General features: G+C 37.7%; 1 protein-coding gene across 10 annotated transcripts in view; it reads right to left on the reverse strand.

Moving 5' to 3' along the window:
• The window catches only part of ALS2 (alsin Rho guanine nucleotide exchange factor ALS2), a 59,954-nt gene that overhangs the window by 41,822 nt on the left and 2,738 nt on the right, over positions 1-15,394 (reverse strand). For 8 of the 10 annotated variants that reach the window (XR_011254651.1, XR_011254652.1, XR_011254650.1 and 5 more), the window contains 3 exons: positions 6,572-6,647; positions 5,175-5,329; positions 1,392-2,329 (listed from right to left, as the gene is read on the reverse strand). Coding sequence is in view for 7 of the 10 variants with exons in the window: in XM_069577996.1 (XP_069434097.1) it covers positions 1,392-2,329; positions 5,175-5,329; positions 6,572-6,591 (1,113 nt within the window). In the remaining 3 variants the exon portion in view is untranslated. Of the gene's footprint in view, positions 1-1,391; positions 2,330-5,174; positions 5,330-6,571; positions 6,648-11,595; positions 11,707-15,394 lie in introns of all 10 variants that reach the window. The other 2 variants (XM_069577994.1, XM_069577991.1) reach the window with 1 other exon arrangement.

Below are 15,394 nucleotides of genomic sequence, written 5' to 3' on the forward strand. Positions count from 1 at the left end.
GTAAAATTCAATAATGAGATATATGCCTCATTACCAAATACTTTGGCTTATTTCATAAATATGTGATATTCTTTCAGTTACATCTGGCCAGAAGACTTATCCTAGGCTACATAAATTCCTAAGGGTCAGCTGTATGACTGAGACACTATTTACAAAGATGGGAGAGTTACACTTAGTTAAACACACACTACCAAAACTAGCATAGGTAACCAAAGCTTTAAATGTTTAAGCAAATGATTGGGTCCAAAGAAAAGTGCAATTTCAATGATGACAATCTATTAATCAAATAAACAGTACAAAATAAACTTTTAACTTCAACTTTAACAAATCAGATGAATGACTTTTGATAAGTCAAAATCTAACTTTTTTATTAGCATGCACAAGTCCTGTTAAATTATTACTTTCACTTTGTTTAGATTTCTCTTTCTTTCTCCAAACAGCTTCTTAACTAAAAAAAAAAAAAAAAAAATCAAATATCTACAAGGTTCAGGGAGTAGACTGTGAAATAAAGACTATTTCTGAAAATACCCCTAAGCCACATTTCTATCCTAAGCCAGTAAACAACAGTAAGGAAGAATCTAAGAGGTAAGGTGGTTTCAAAAACCTGAAAACAATGCCACAAGGTAGCTCTTTTATTTGAGTCTTAATCACTAAATCTCCAGGGAAGTCCCTATGATTAGATGTTTCTATTTAGACTTATTTTAGAAAAGCAAAAGCCTTCTACTAAGAGTTAAAAACCAAGTATCCTTTAGAACAATTTGTTTGAAGTAGGGAGACACAGTTTACTATATCCCCCTAGTAAAAAGCTTCTCTCCACTTATCACACGTTTTCCACCTAAAAATAGTTTAAACAAGTTGAAAAAAAAATTAAAGCCTCTGTCCAATGATGCCCAGTAAGGAACACTGATATAACTGAAAAGAATTCAAATACGTAATGCCAGTCAATTTTAAGTCTGCCCTCAATTGAGGGATCTACCACATAACAAGCTTCCCTGATAAAGAAGGAAAGGATTTTTCTCTAGAACCTGAAGAGTACTACAAGTACAGATCAGAGAATTCTTTGTGAATATACAGTCATGTTAGATCAAACTTTTTTGGGAGCCCACCTTAGCCAGGTGGGAAAAGTACTTGGACAAGAAAAATGGGATTTTGCTACTTATAAAACAAGACCAGAGTAACATCTTGCAACATCATAAAGGGCCAGAATTTGAACAAAAAGAGTAATTTTGAATCAATCCAGGGTTTTTCTTATCTAGGCTTGCATGACGAGATAGAATTATAGTCAAAATAAAAAAAATAAACATGGTACCAACCCTTAGGTATTTAAAGTTTCTCAAGAAAAACTCAGATGGTTCAACTCCAGAAACACCTTTACAAAATTTAGCAGGTACCTGAGATGGCACTGGCTTTTCACCGTTCTCGGAGTTTTCTCTTACTGAATGATCCGACAGTTTCTGCACATATTCATTTACTGCCTGAGTGTCAGGGTATGATGGTATACTTCTTGCAGAAGAAACTTCAGTTGTTCCCATGATATCTTGTGGGGAGGAAGTGGTCTGAACACTTGCGGTCTGAACATTTCCAACATTCAGTTCAGTAGCAGCAGGTGGCTCATTCTGCACGAGAGTGTTCTCAAACACTTCTCCCTGGCTGTCAAGGGTTTCAGAGGAGGGGCTGAGGGTGGTGCTGGCCTGGATTTCTGCCTGGGATTCTGACAGTGTGACACCTAATGGACAACAGTGGCTGTCTGATATAATCACGTGGTCTTCCTTGTCAGTCATCGTAATCAAGAGCTGGCTGCACTGGTTGCATCTTTCTGGCACTGGCTTCAGATCCTGGGAAGGGAGGCACTGGACCAGTGCTAAGCTGTGGAAGGCACCGCAAGCAACTTGGAGCACTACTCGCCCAGCAAGGTGCTCCACCTTTTGTGGCTTTGTCACTGGGAAGGTGGTGGTGATGAGACCCAACTGACAACCGGTACCCCATGCCCAGATCTCTCTGCTTAGGGACAATGCCAGAGTGTGCTCCTCACCACATGCCAACTGCAAGATCCTGACCGCTAACAAAGGACTGGTCTCAGAATCAGAAATGCTGACAGGGTTTGGCTCTGGAACATACGGCTGGTTAGCTACCGCACACTGGCCAGAAGAGTTCTCCCCCCACATGTACACCACACCACTGTCTGTGACTGCTCCAGTGTGGAAACTCCCTGTTGCCACGGTAACAACATACTGCCCAACCAGGGCACTCTCCAGAATGGGGTTGCTTGGACAAGTCTCTGCTGGCTCATTTCTCCAGGGGAGAGTCCCAAAGCTGTAGACCTCACCATCTGAGGGTTTAAAAACAAAACAGAAACAAAAAGTTAGTGAATTAACTAGACATTTTCTCAACTAACCTTTAGTCCCCTCTAGGTTTAACAAAATAGAATTTCTTTGTTTTCCCTTTTCTTAATTTTCAAGAGCACAGCTAAAGAAATTTAGTTCAAACATATAGCATTCCATACTTACTAATCTTTTAACAAAGAACATCTTTGAACATTCAGAAATATGGTGACAATTTCTACAACTTCAAATGAAGGTGCTCCTCTTCTTCAGCCTCATTCTACAAAGTCCTAGCAGTGATCATTACCAACAGCTCTCATCATAGGCTATTATAGAAGTGGATTCCAAGTTCAAACACAGAACAATGATCATGATATGATCAGATAAAATAAGCAGAAGACAAGACAGACACATTCACTAATATCTACAATATTCACTACTAATGTTTAACAGAGCAGTAGATGAATATGCAATGGCATAAAAAATACTAGAGATTCACTTCGGCCAAAACTATGAAATCACCTTTATACAACACCTCCAGGCTGGACTGAAAGCAGCAATATTGACAATATGTGACTGTCCTCATGTTTTGTACTATACTATGTTAAATTTTTAAATATTATATATAATATATATTGTGTACTAGACAGCCTTTCTGAGTTGCATATAAAAAGCACATCACAACAAAACAAAGTAAAACACAAACGAAGTCATGACTGGGTAGCTTTAGACTGAAGGGTAACTGACCAGCTTTAGAAATAAAAAGGAAGGCACCAGTGAGTTGGAGACATGAATGATGACAACCTATTTATGCTCACGTGTGCTATCAAGTCATAGTTTTACTGCAGGTACTGCAGGAATTTGGGGGCATGTATAAATGATCCATATTAGCTAATAAATTTAAATGGGACAAAGATTTGGCCATGGATTTTGAAAAATATTAAACAAAGTCCACTATCTTTTCTTTCCTATATGACCAGGGACCTACCCTTTTTTTTTTTTTTAATTAATAAAGAAATGAGTACTATTCTTCCTCTACAAGCAGCAAGTCAGTCACTGATAAAAAAATGCTTATTTTATCTCTGGCCTATGATACATGGCAGATACAATTATACACTCAAATTAACTCACTACAAGATCTGTGTAAGGAAAAACACAATAGTGGCTAGAAGAAAGATCAGCTTTTCTTAGGGAATTTCTACTTTGGATAGAGTACTGAGAAAATAAGCTCACTGGTTAAGAGATTTCAAACTTTTCTTCCCAAGTGATACACCTATCACACTTGTTTACCAAATCACACAGTTCACCAAAACTTTCAATTGGTATTATTCCACTGGAATAATAGGCTCTCTAGAGAAAACTGCAAAGAAATGAATATTTAGACATCATTTAAAAATAGTATCCCACAAAAACAGTGAGTCAATGAGGTTTCCTCACTGAATTAGGAGCTAATGGCTAACTTGAATAGAGACAAAGAAGCTTGAAATTTCTAGTATTCAATCAATACCATTTCCTCATTTAGAAAAGAAAGTACTGGAGATCTCTGTGCCATTTCAAGCTACCCACTTGTGTTGAGAGGGGATTTTTTGTTACTTTGACACTTAAACCAGAATATTGCTTACACATGAACATAGGTTATTTACATTTTTTTTTTTTTTACTTTTCCCTCAGTTTTCCCAGCCTTTTAGGTTTGATTCTAGATGTTTAAAGATACCATGCTCATGAAGGATTCCTAAATAGCTTACTGAAGGGCTAAAACAACAACAGTAACAGAATTCCATTTATATATGCTTCAGAACTATAGATTTTGAAGCCCATAGTGTAGGTACGGAATATAGTTCACATTTAAAAAATAAGGCTTTTTCCAAATTTTGGCCTAATACAATAATAATGATAGTATTATGTATTATAATAACAAAAGTGACATAATAACAAAGAAGTTAGAAAGAAATCTATGTTTACCCCATAAAACCACCAAGGTCAGCTTTAAGCTGTTTCCTAGAATTTGTCTTCCCTTAGTTCCTACAAGGAAAATACCAAAGCATTATTAAATACTTAACAAATGCTTATAGAGCAGAAATTTATAAATTAGTGGAGTTGATGGCAGTCCTGACCCACATCAAATCTGCCATGACTGCACTGGCAAAATGCCATCAAAATTAAAGGTAGCTCTCTATATAAATTATAGCCTAGGTTTCTGTTACAGATTTATAGACTGCATTATATGTATAAGCTGCCATTTATGTCTAAGAAAACCTAAGACAGTATAGCCAAGTGATTTTAAAAGAAGGCTTTGAAATCAGACTCTCTGGGTTCCCATCCCGACTCCCTTTAAATAGCTGTGTGCACTTGGGAAAACGATTTAACCTCCCTGATCTTCAGCTTCCTCATCTGTGAAGTGGGGATAATAACAGCAGCTACTGCATAAGGTGGTTGTCAGGACTCGAAGAGATAATACATATAAAGTGCTTAGCACAGTGCCTGGCACATATAATTGCTTAACAGACATTTGCTATTATTAGCATTATTATTTTGATACATTTAATGAACAAAGGTATAGCAACAGGATCTCTGAATACATAATCTTTAAAAAATCTAATATTTCATGTACTTATCACTACAAAAAAATTTAAGCTATAATTCTCCCTTTTATTCTAGCTAGGGAACATCTTAAATTTAAGAACTAATCTGATTTCATATAAAGGGAGTTAAGAACATATTTTGAAAACAAAAAGAACGTAAGCTCCAGCAAAGTCCATGGAGAACCGCAGGCACACAGGAAGCTCAGCTGTTCTTACACACTCAGACACTGGTCAGAGTTTCAGTTAATGCTGGCTAAGCCGTTCTCAGCACCTTCAGTCAGAAGCACTCCATGTTTCACTCCAAGGGCAGCGTGAAGAACAGTCTTTCCTCCCCAGCCTGGCAATCTCTCCGGTGTCACAGAGCAGGACCCTGCCTGCCACACATGGACCAGGCCTCTTTCTTTGGATCCTTCAGCCTCTGTGGAACTACAAACATCAAGAAAAATTGCTTAATTGTTTCTGTAGTTCAAAACTATACCTCTTGTCCTTAATACTGTCATGAAGATGCATACCTTTTACCAGTACATGGGTGACTGGGTCAGACAGGTTAGCACCTATTTTATGACTTGGTTATAACACAGAAGCAGAGGCAAAACAACTATTTATGTGAGACCCTGAGGACAAATCCACAAATTACTTATTTCTATCTAAGAAGCCAACAAAACCTGGGCTATTTTTTGAAGTTTTTTGATTGAATAACATAAAATTTCAAAATTCTAACTTCTCAATACATTAACTCCGTAGCTATTAAAGTTACAACATATCCAAAGTTGGAGTCTTATTTTTAAATTTTTTTAATTTGAGAGAGGGAAAAAAAAAACCAACAAGTAGATATCTGATGAGAAAGACAGGAGCAGTAGAGATCCTTATTTCACTTTATGCTGAGTTTAAGCTCTATAATTCCTATTTAAATTTTTAAGAGTTAAATTTATAACAGGTAAAATCCTTCATGCTTTACTTACATTTTAGCCAAAGAATTCTATTCATCTGATGACACTGGCTCAAAAATCATAAAACACACAGCTGTGTAGTAATGACCATATCCTAGCTGCCTCCCTTTCCAAGAAAAGGGCACATTAACATACTCTGGATTTCCTTTATATAACGTCTTCCTTTGTGTCACCACTGATAGGACATTTCTTTTTTCATAATCTTTTTTCTAGAACACTGATGCCAAAATGTTAATGATGTTCAGAAACTTTCTTTGACTTCTTTATTTTGCAATACCTAGGATTTTCTCTATTTGTGCTAAATAATATTCCTGGAAGTTGTAACTGGGCACATCCATGGTTTTATGAAAGGGAAGCCACAAACCTAACCTCTTTTTCAAAAGATGGTTCATGACAAGTTTTCCAAGGATATAATTATAATTAATAAGGCTACCTTTGAAAAAACTGAAATTATGTGAGGAAAAAATGGCTTCAAAAGCTTAACAATGATAAAATGAAGACATTTTGTGCCTTTAGTAAGAAAGGGACCAGCAACACAGTGAACCACTAACAAGCTTTATTGTAATTATCTTTCTCTCTTTGCCAATCAACACAAATGTCGTTTTTCCTACTTAATAATCATCAAGAAGAAAACTAAACTGAAGAGAAGCTACACATAAGTGGAACTGTTTGTTGTGTTTTCCTAGAAAGACAGAGGAGAAGGAAAAAATGGTTTTACCTTTTCTTCTTTGAGTCCATCGGTCAGTGGGGACACTCCATCACCAAATCATTCTCTCCTTGCAAAAGGAAAAGACCTAAACGGCAAAACGCAGGTAAGCACAAAGAGCAGTAAAAGAACCCTTTGCTATTTTATCAGTCAGATTTTTCAAAAAAAAAAAAAAAAGGCAGCCTTCCAACAAGTGCACATTCACTGGGCAATAAATATGCAGCAAAACTATTTAAACTATTTCATATCCCGCCTGCCAAAGTTGAATCTCTAGACTGAGCCTGCCCACTAGCTTATAAAAAATGCCTGTTGAACGTCAAATGTAATTTCAAAGTGAGAAAAGACTACCTATGACCTCGCTGTACTTTGTCAGGCAACAGACTTTTTTCGTTTGTTTTATTATAAAGAAGTGGAATCTGAAAACTCAGTGTGTTACATATTCACTACAAACACACTAAGCCTACTTTTAAAATGCTTCTGGGACATACGTACACTTAAATACCAACTAAATAAACAAGACCTTCTACAATCTCTCCAGTAATGTATCAGATTGAAGCAGTTTTAATTTACATTTTCCAGCAATGCTCACACACAAAATTACATCATTAGACAAAGTTCTCCCTTTATTGGAACCAGCAGTATTTTCCCCAAATCAATCTTAATTCAAAACCATAATCCAAAGGGCTGGAAGAAAGAAATCTGAATTTTAAAATATCATCTGCCAATTAATAGAAAAGTTATATGAAAATAACAGTGCCAATATCATGATCCATCATTTCAGCAACTCAAAATTTAATAAAGTTAGAGTTAGCAATAGGAACAGGCAGACAGAAACACTCAATGCATTTCAACTTAGAAATTCACATTTTTAAGGGCACCAAAGCTCATGAAAATAAGGGCAATTTTAGATGTGTGAGTGATAAAAATACTGGGGCCAAATTTATTATTGTCCTGCAAAAGGATATGGCATGATCACAATGCTCTGCAAACAGCCCACACCGGCAGGAGAGATGTAAGATCCATCTGTTTACTCCAGGTTGCCTGTGAATTCTTACTGTTTCCCATCTGTGTATCTGGAGGAAATTACTCTTTACCTAGTGTTTATTTTAGAAAGGTTCTGAATCATTCCAAGTCGGATGAAGCGTACCATGTAAATGAAAGATATATTTGAATAGATTTAGCCGATTCATTGGAAGAGACCCTAATGCTGGGAAAGATTGAAGGCGGGAGGAGAAAGGGGATGACAGAGGATGGGATGGATGGATGGCATCACTAACTCAATGGACATGAGTTTGAGCAAACTCTGAGAGATAGTGAAGGACAAAGAAGTTTGGCGTGCTGCAGTCCTTAGGGTCACAAAGAATCGGACACAACTTAGCGACTGAACAACACTACTTAATAAATGATTACTAAGTGGTACTATGCTTTGTGTGTGACAGTAATTAACTTTTAGTAAAAGGTACAACTACAACTCAATGAACATGAGTCTGAGTGAACTCCGGGAGCTGGTGATGGACAGGGAGGCCTGGCATGCTGCGATTCAAGAGGTCGCAAAGAGTCGGACACGACTGAGCGACTGAACTGAACTGAACCATTCACAGCATACAGAAAAGTTCTGAGGACAGGTCTAACCTTTGCTTATCTATCAGAGATCACAGAGTAACTGGTCCCTTGATACAAGTAACAGTGCCCTGGAAGAAACCAGAGAACTGCTCCGGGAGGGAGCAGCAGTGCACAGACACACTTAATGCAACTGACTGGCTGCCTCTTGGCTGAACTGGCAATCAAAACTGTGGAGAACCTTTCGGTAAAGTGACTGAAGCAGCCGACATATCCGCCCTTTTGGGGTCCTTTTTTTTTGAATACAGGGCTTTCTTAAAGTAGATTATTCCTTATGCGATATGATTTCTCACCAATAATCATTTTTTCAAATCCAAGTGAAATTAAAACTCTACAAACTGTTTTGCAACATTCCTTTGTTACTTTCTATCTATGGTAGGGAGGATAATGATCCCCAAGATGTCCATGTATCCTAATGTCCAGAACCTGGGAGTATATCAGGTTACATGCAGAGGAGAAGTAAAGCCGCTAACCAGCTGGTTTTAAGTTGGGGAGGTGATTCTATTAATAGCTATCCAGGTGGACTCAGTATAATCACAGAGTCCTTAAAAGTAGGAAAGAGAGGTAGAGGAGAGTTCGAGAAAGAGATATGATGATGCAAACAGGGTCAGAGAGCTGCTAAACTGCTGGCTTTGAAGATGGAAGGGATCAGCCAAAAGCCAAGGAACATGGGTGGCCTCTAGGAGCCGAAAGGGGCAAGGGAATGGACTCTTTCCTAGAGCCTCCAGAAAAAAATACTTCTCTGATGACACACTGAAACCTAGAGAGACTTGAGTCTGACTTTTAACCTAAAGAGCTCTAAGATAATAAGTTAGTGTAATTTTGAGCACTAAATTTGTAGGAATGCTATAAACAGCAACCAAAAGCTAGTACACTATTTCACAGACATCCTTATCAATATTTATAGATCTAATTTTGTTTTAATGGTGTTTAATATACTTCTAAGAAGATATGCCCACCTGAAATTCAAATATGGCAATGAGAAAAAAGGAAATGACTACTAAGGAAACATAACTAAAAAGGAATATTACAGCTAAATGTGGAAAGCTTATAGTTTTACCTCACATACTTAAAATATGTAGCATTTACCAAATCCAGTTAACCCAACATACTTCCTCAACTATGTACCCAAACAGGAAAAATAAATTAAAAAATTTTGTTTTCCTAATATTTTTATGATCCCCCGCACTCTGGGAAATCTGTAAGACTCACCTCAACCATTCAAATAGCATTTAAACTTGCTTATGTTCTTCTGCTGTTTAACATTTTTAATTGTTATAAAACTGCCTAATTATGAGGCTTCTTCTGAGGCTATCTCTCCCCAGGTGAGTCAAGATCCCTGCACTCTGCTTTTCTTCTGTTACAATAACTTTCCCTAACAGCCGTTATTATATTAAGTAGCTCTGACCCAGAAGCTGTGTGATATTTACAGAGTCAAATAATGTGGGGTCCTCTTTTACTTCACCTGGCCTTTCCAGACACCAATGGCATCTGTAAAAGAAGCAAAATAGACTCTGGCATCCCCTCCAACTACTAAGTACTATGAGCCACAGAAGAAAGCTACATTCAGTTTAAATATACCCCTGAACACTTCAAATGATCTCCTTCACAGTGAAATGTAAAGTAATCAAACTCTCAGATGACCCTTTAAAACAAAAAGCAAATCTTGGTTCTTAATGAATTGATTCCATTGTTAGATCCCGGTGGACACACAACCTCCCACTACATTTAACAGAGAGATAAGCTAACTTGTACATGCAGAGGATACGGTTTTAGTACCATGATCTGGAAGTGCCTAAAAAAATAATCTGGTCTAAATGTTCTAATTACCACTAGAAAGAAGAGCTGCAAAGTATCGACAGGTCCATGATACCATAGCCAGAAATCCAAAGGCCAAAAAACTCTGAAAATTAAAAGTTTTTTCATTTAAGTCTTCTGGTGGCAAAACTTAATCTGACCTGAACTCACCCAAGAGCAAAACCTGACTAGAACTAACGTGAGGCTATTTACTTTTTACCCCTTTAATGTACATTTTCATAAGTTCTGTCACAGAAGTATTAATATGATTGTAGGGTGGGATCAAAAGCCCCACAGGAAGTGTTATATATGGTTTATGCATCTTAGTCCAAAGACCAGAAAAACTCAGTTTCAAAACAAGTCTTGCCCCAAGGGTTACAAGTAAGGGACTGGGAACCTGTATTCTAAAACTATCATTTTGGTAGGCATCCTCAACTTTTTAATGGCAATGATTTACATCACTCATTTCAAAAGTTTTAAGTCAATTTTACGGTGAATAGTCACATACAGTGCCCAAATGAGTTTTGTTAGGAATACACTCCCTGAAAATACTCTCTTGCTTCATCTGAGTGAAGGAAGGAAGACTGGGCTCTTTAATTTCACACACGGCTACCCATCTGGTGGAAAGAGGTAAACAAGGTGAGAGGTGCTGTGTCCTAGAACAATCAGGACTTAGTGATGTATTAGATATAAGGGGGGAGATAAGGAAGGAGGAATAAAAGACGACCTCTGACTTCTGCCTTGAGCAACTATGTAGTGGTACCATTTACTGAAATGAGGAAAAATGAGGGGACAGGATTCTGAAGTGGAAAGTAAGATTCTGGTTAGACAAGAATTTTTTTTTTTTTTCTATAAATTTAAGGTGCCTGTGAGAAATCCAAGAGTACATATCAAGTGAGCAGCTGAATATATGAGTATGGTGTTCAGAAGAAAGGTCTTAACTGTTGACATGAACTTGGGAAGCATATGGACAATATCTGAGATCAAGACAATGGATAGTGACAGTGGAGTCCATACAAAAGAAAGGGAAGGCACAGAATCAAGCTGCAAGATGCCTGGACAGACTAAGCAACAAGCAAGGACTGAGGTGGGAAGTGGCTTGAGAGGTAGAAGAAATTTGAGTCAGATGTGGGCACACAAAGCAAAGCAGAAAACGCTTCCAGCAGAAAGGACTGATCAGCACAGCTGGGGTCTCAGCTGGGGACTGAGAACCAGATTAGAGCAGGCTGACTGTAAGTGGGAGGTGAGGACATGAAAATAAAGTTGGTGCAAATGATTCTTTTAAAAAAAGTGTTGAAATGGCAAACAGAAAGGAGCAGTCGCTGGAGAGAAACATGAAGATGAAGAGTGTATTGGGGGGAGCAGGGTAAGATGAGAGAGAACTGAACATGCCTGCAGGACGATGACACTGATCCTAGATAGAAGGGGGACAAGGACAGAGGGCAAAACCAAAATCCTGGACAAAGTGGAAAAGGACAGCATTCACAACACACATGCAGTGGGACTGCTCTTTCATGAGAGGAAGGGTCTACATTCCAAGAAGAAACAAAATGGCAGGTATAAACACAGGCAGGATTATAGATTTCGTGGTGGGAGGATAAGAGTCCCACAGGACGCACCTGTGCCTAGGACTTCACCGTATGTGTGCTGTTTTCTAATCTCACACCTGGGCTCCATTCATTCCATCTCTCCGTTTTATTTTGCCACATTTACATATTTCTGTAAACTGCCTTTTAGGAACAAAGTAGAATATAAATAAACATTTTAAATATGGAACAGAAATATGTCAATGAACTATTATCCCCAATGCAAAGAGAAAATTAAATTCTATGTATTCACATTTAGTAAACTTTATTCTCTGGACAAAGTCCATTTACCTTAATAATTTAGTCAAAGTATACTAACTTTAAAATGCTTAAATTTCAACAACTAACACCATATGTATTTTTCTTACCTACTATACTTCAGGTATGAAACCAATATAAAACTTCCATGGAAGCCCAAAATACCTTATGTTCTATTATACCCCAGCTGCTTAAAACAGTCCTGATATACAACAAGTACTCAATAAATACCTGTAGACAAACTGTGCTGTGCTGTGCTTAGTCGTTCAGTCATGTCCAAATCTTTTCGACCCCATAGACTTGCCTGCCAGGTTCCTCTGTTCATGGGGATTCTCTAGGCAAGAATACTGAAGTGGGTTGCCATGCCCTCCTCCAGGGGATCTTCCCAACCCAGGGATCGAACCCATGTCTCTTACATCTGCACCGGCAGGCAGGTTCCTTACCACTACCAGCACATGGGAGCTGACCACCCCTTAAATCCTGACCCAGAGTTCAGGGATTCAGTAAATTAATGCATATAAATAAAGTCAGTAGGATGGCCTAGAAAGTACTTACTACTTATAATGCTGTTACTAATGGGATAATGCACTTACCAAGTCATTGATTCAAAATATAAACTCGGAGAGGTCAGAAACCATGACTTATTTATTGGTAAGCTCTTGTACGATAGGAACCATTAGGTGCAAGCTGGCTACACATAAGAGTACCCAGTGGAAGACAACCCTTGATCTTAAGTTCCTGTCCACAGACTTTCAAATGATTAGGTTTCTATGCTTATATATAATTAAAAGTCAGTTTTAGACACAAAAGGGAAGTATCTTCTCATAATAAAAACTCTCATCCATACTTTGCTAATAATCTTCCTAACAAGGAAGATGCTTTTCTTTCATGCCACTTCACAGATGTCAGATAACGCAGGAGAGAACAGTCCCTTTCTCCTTAGCACATGGAGACTTTTTGGTGTAATCAGGGGCATTCAGGCTTCATAGTCTCTCTCTTTTTACTTATTTTTATTTTTTTATGGCCTGCTAATCTCACCCTGGGGGCTTCCCTGGGGGCTCAGTGGTAAAAAAAATCCGCCTGCCCAATGCAGGAGACACAGGTTTGATCCCTGGGCCGGTAAGAGCCCCTAGAGATGGAAATGGCAACCCACTCCAGTATCCTTGCCTGGGAAAACCCATGGACAGAGAAGTCTGGCAGGCTGCAGTCCATGGGGTTGTAAAAAGTCCGACACTACTCAGTCACAAAACAACAACAACAAATCTTACCCTGAAACCTATTAAAACTGTATTCTTCTAACTGTTGAGAATCTTCTAAAATGAATATTGCTCATGGGAGGAGGGGAAACATGGTAAAATAAATATCCTGCAATATCCACTTAGCTCTTTTTTGAACTCACTGCATACCTCTTTGAAATGCATTTGTTGGAAATACTAAAATTCCAAAGAAACATTCTGATAAATATTATAATTCTGCAAATGAATTTCAAATTCCCAGGTACTGCAACCATTTATGCCTATTATTACTTGACAGTGTATAACTTATGATATAAATTATGTATATATATTAATATATATTTATATAATTATTTATTCCTTTAATAGTTTGCTACTATTCTTTCATTAAAATGGCTGCTTAAAAAAAAAAATTGGCATTCTAGAAATACAGTTCAAAGTATGTTGACTTATTTCTTATTTTACCGATCAATAATACCCAGCGCTTAAGGTCAAAAAGGGGACACACAACAGGGAGTACACATGCCAAAATATACTGTTCTGGAGACATATTTCACTTAGAGTATTTCGAAAGTGCTAATAACAGGTATCTTGATTAGGCCTGAAAATATTCTTTTTAAGCTTGTGAGTTATATTAGGGATCAGCCACTAAATTGACTATTTATAACTCAACCATTTAATACATTATCATCATGTTTACTTATTAATACCTGTAGAAAGAGAATTATTTTGTTTGAGCAATAACTAGAACACCTGCATTCACAGTATAAAACTTAGGATTACTACACTGTAATGAAATTTAACCAATGCAAACTTGAAAAAAAGTAAATGTTAACGACTGTATGATACCTACAGTTATTTTGTATCTAAGTCACTGTCCAAATTCCCTTCAGGGTTTTAGGATACAATGCACTCCGGTACACTCTCAGAGTTCACCATCATGCACTTCTCAAGGGTTTCTAGAACTTGAATTCCCCTGCAGCCTCTTAAGAAGGATCACTCCTCATATCCTAAGGAAAGCATGTCTCCCAGGAGCTCAAGTTAAACAGCAAAATAAATCTGAATAATTGGTCTGGCTCCTTTCTTTAAAAAGCTTTACACAGTGGATCTGCACTGGCACATTCTTTTCCTGCTGCAGGGAGAGAAGCTACAAAGTAAAATAAAGAGAGCATCTCGGAAGAGAGCCCAATTATAAGTAAAAATTATAAGGTTCTAGTTTCACAAACTACCTTAACCATACACAAGTCTTTAAAAATACAAATCCATCCACCTATCATTCCATGTTATATTTTAACACATTTTCATATCTGCTTCAGCTCTCTTAAAACAGAAGAAAAAGTTATACAGAGACCTGAAGGAGTTCTATCCAAACCTTCCTTTTCCAGGGTTACCCACTATTTCTAAAGTTAATATGTCTTATTTCCATGTATATTCTTGTCCGTTTATGTACTTTCACTAGATATACACATAACAATAAACAGTATATATTGTTTTAAAACTCTACACAGTTGCATAATACTGTGTGTATCCATCCTTTGACAATTGTTTTTTTTACCTCAATATTATGTATTTGAGATGTATCCCATGTTGATAAGCAAAGATCTAGTTCACTCATTTTTACCAGGGGATAGTATTTCATTACATGAATAAACCATAGTTTATCCATTTCCCTACAAAAGTATAGCTGGATTGTTCTACTTATTGCTATTTTTTAAGAACTGCTATCATTATCTTTGCTAGATGTTTGCTTAGGAAATTGCCCCTAGTTAAGAATTCAGCTCAACAAAAATTCAGGTTGTGGAAGAAAATAACCCTAGAATGAAAAACCTACCCATATCACACTGACCCAGTCTTTTTTCCGTAAGAGTTGAGAAAGCTACATTTTCTTCAAAAACTCTACAATAAAAGATTAAGTCTACAAGAGACCCCACAAAGTATTCATTACCTTACTGATTTGAATATTTGTGCTCTAGCCACACGGAGAAGGCAATGCCAACCCACTCCAGTACTCTTGCCTGGAGAATCCCATGGATGGAGCCTGGTAGGCTGCAGTCCATGGGGTTGCTAAGAGTTGGACACGACTGAGCGACTTCACTTTCACTTTTCACTTTCATGCACTGGAGAAGGAAATGGCAACCCACTCCAGTGTTCTTGCCTGGAGAATCCCAGGGACGGGGGAGCCTGGTGGGCTGCTGTCTATGGGGTTGCACAGAGTCGGACACGAGTGACGCAACTTAGCAGCAGCTGCTCTATCCACATGGATCAATTAATTCACCTATTTAACCAACTGCTCATCTGTTCTATCAATTGTGTGATATAGGCAAATATCAGGACAAAAT

Source organism: Ovis canadensis, chromosome 2 (assembly GCF_042477335.2).
Source record: "Ovis canadensis isolate MfBH-ARS-UI-01 breed Bighorn chromosome 2, ARS-UI_OviCan_v2, whole genome shotgun sequence".
NCBI classification, from domain to species: Eukaryota; Metazoa; Chordata; class Mammalia; order Artiodactyla; family Bovidae; genus Ovis; species Ovis canadensis.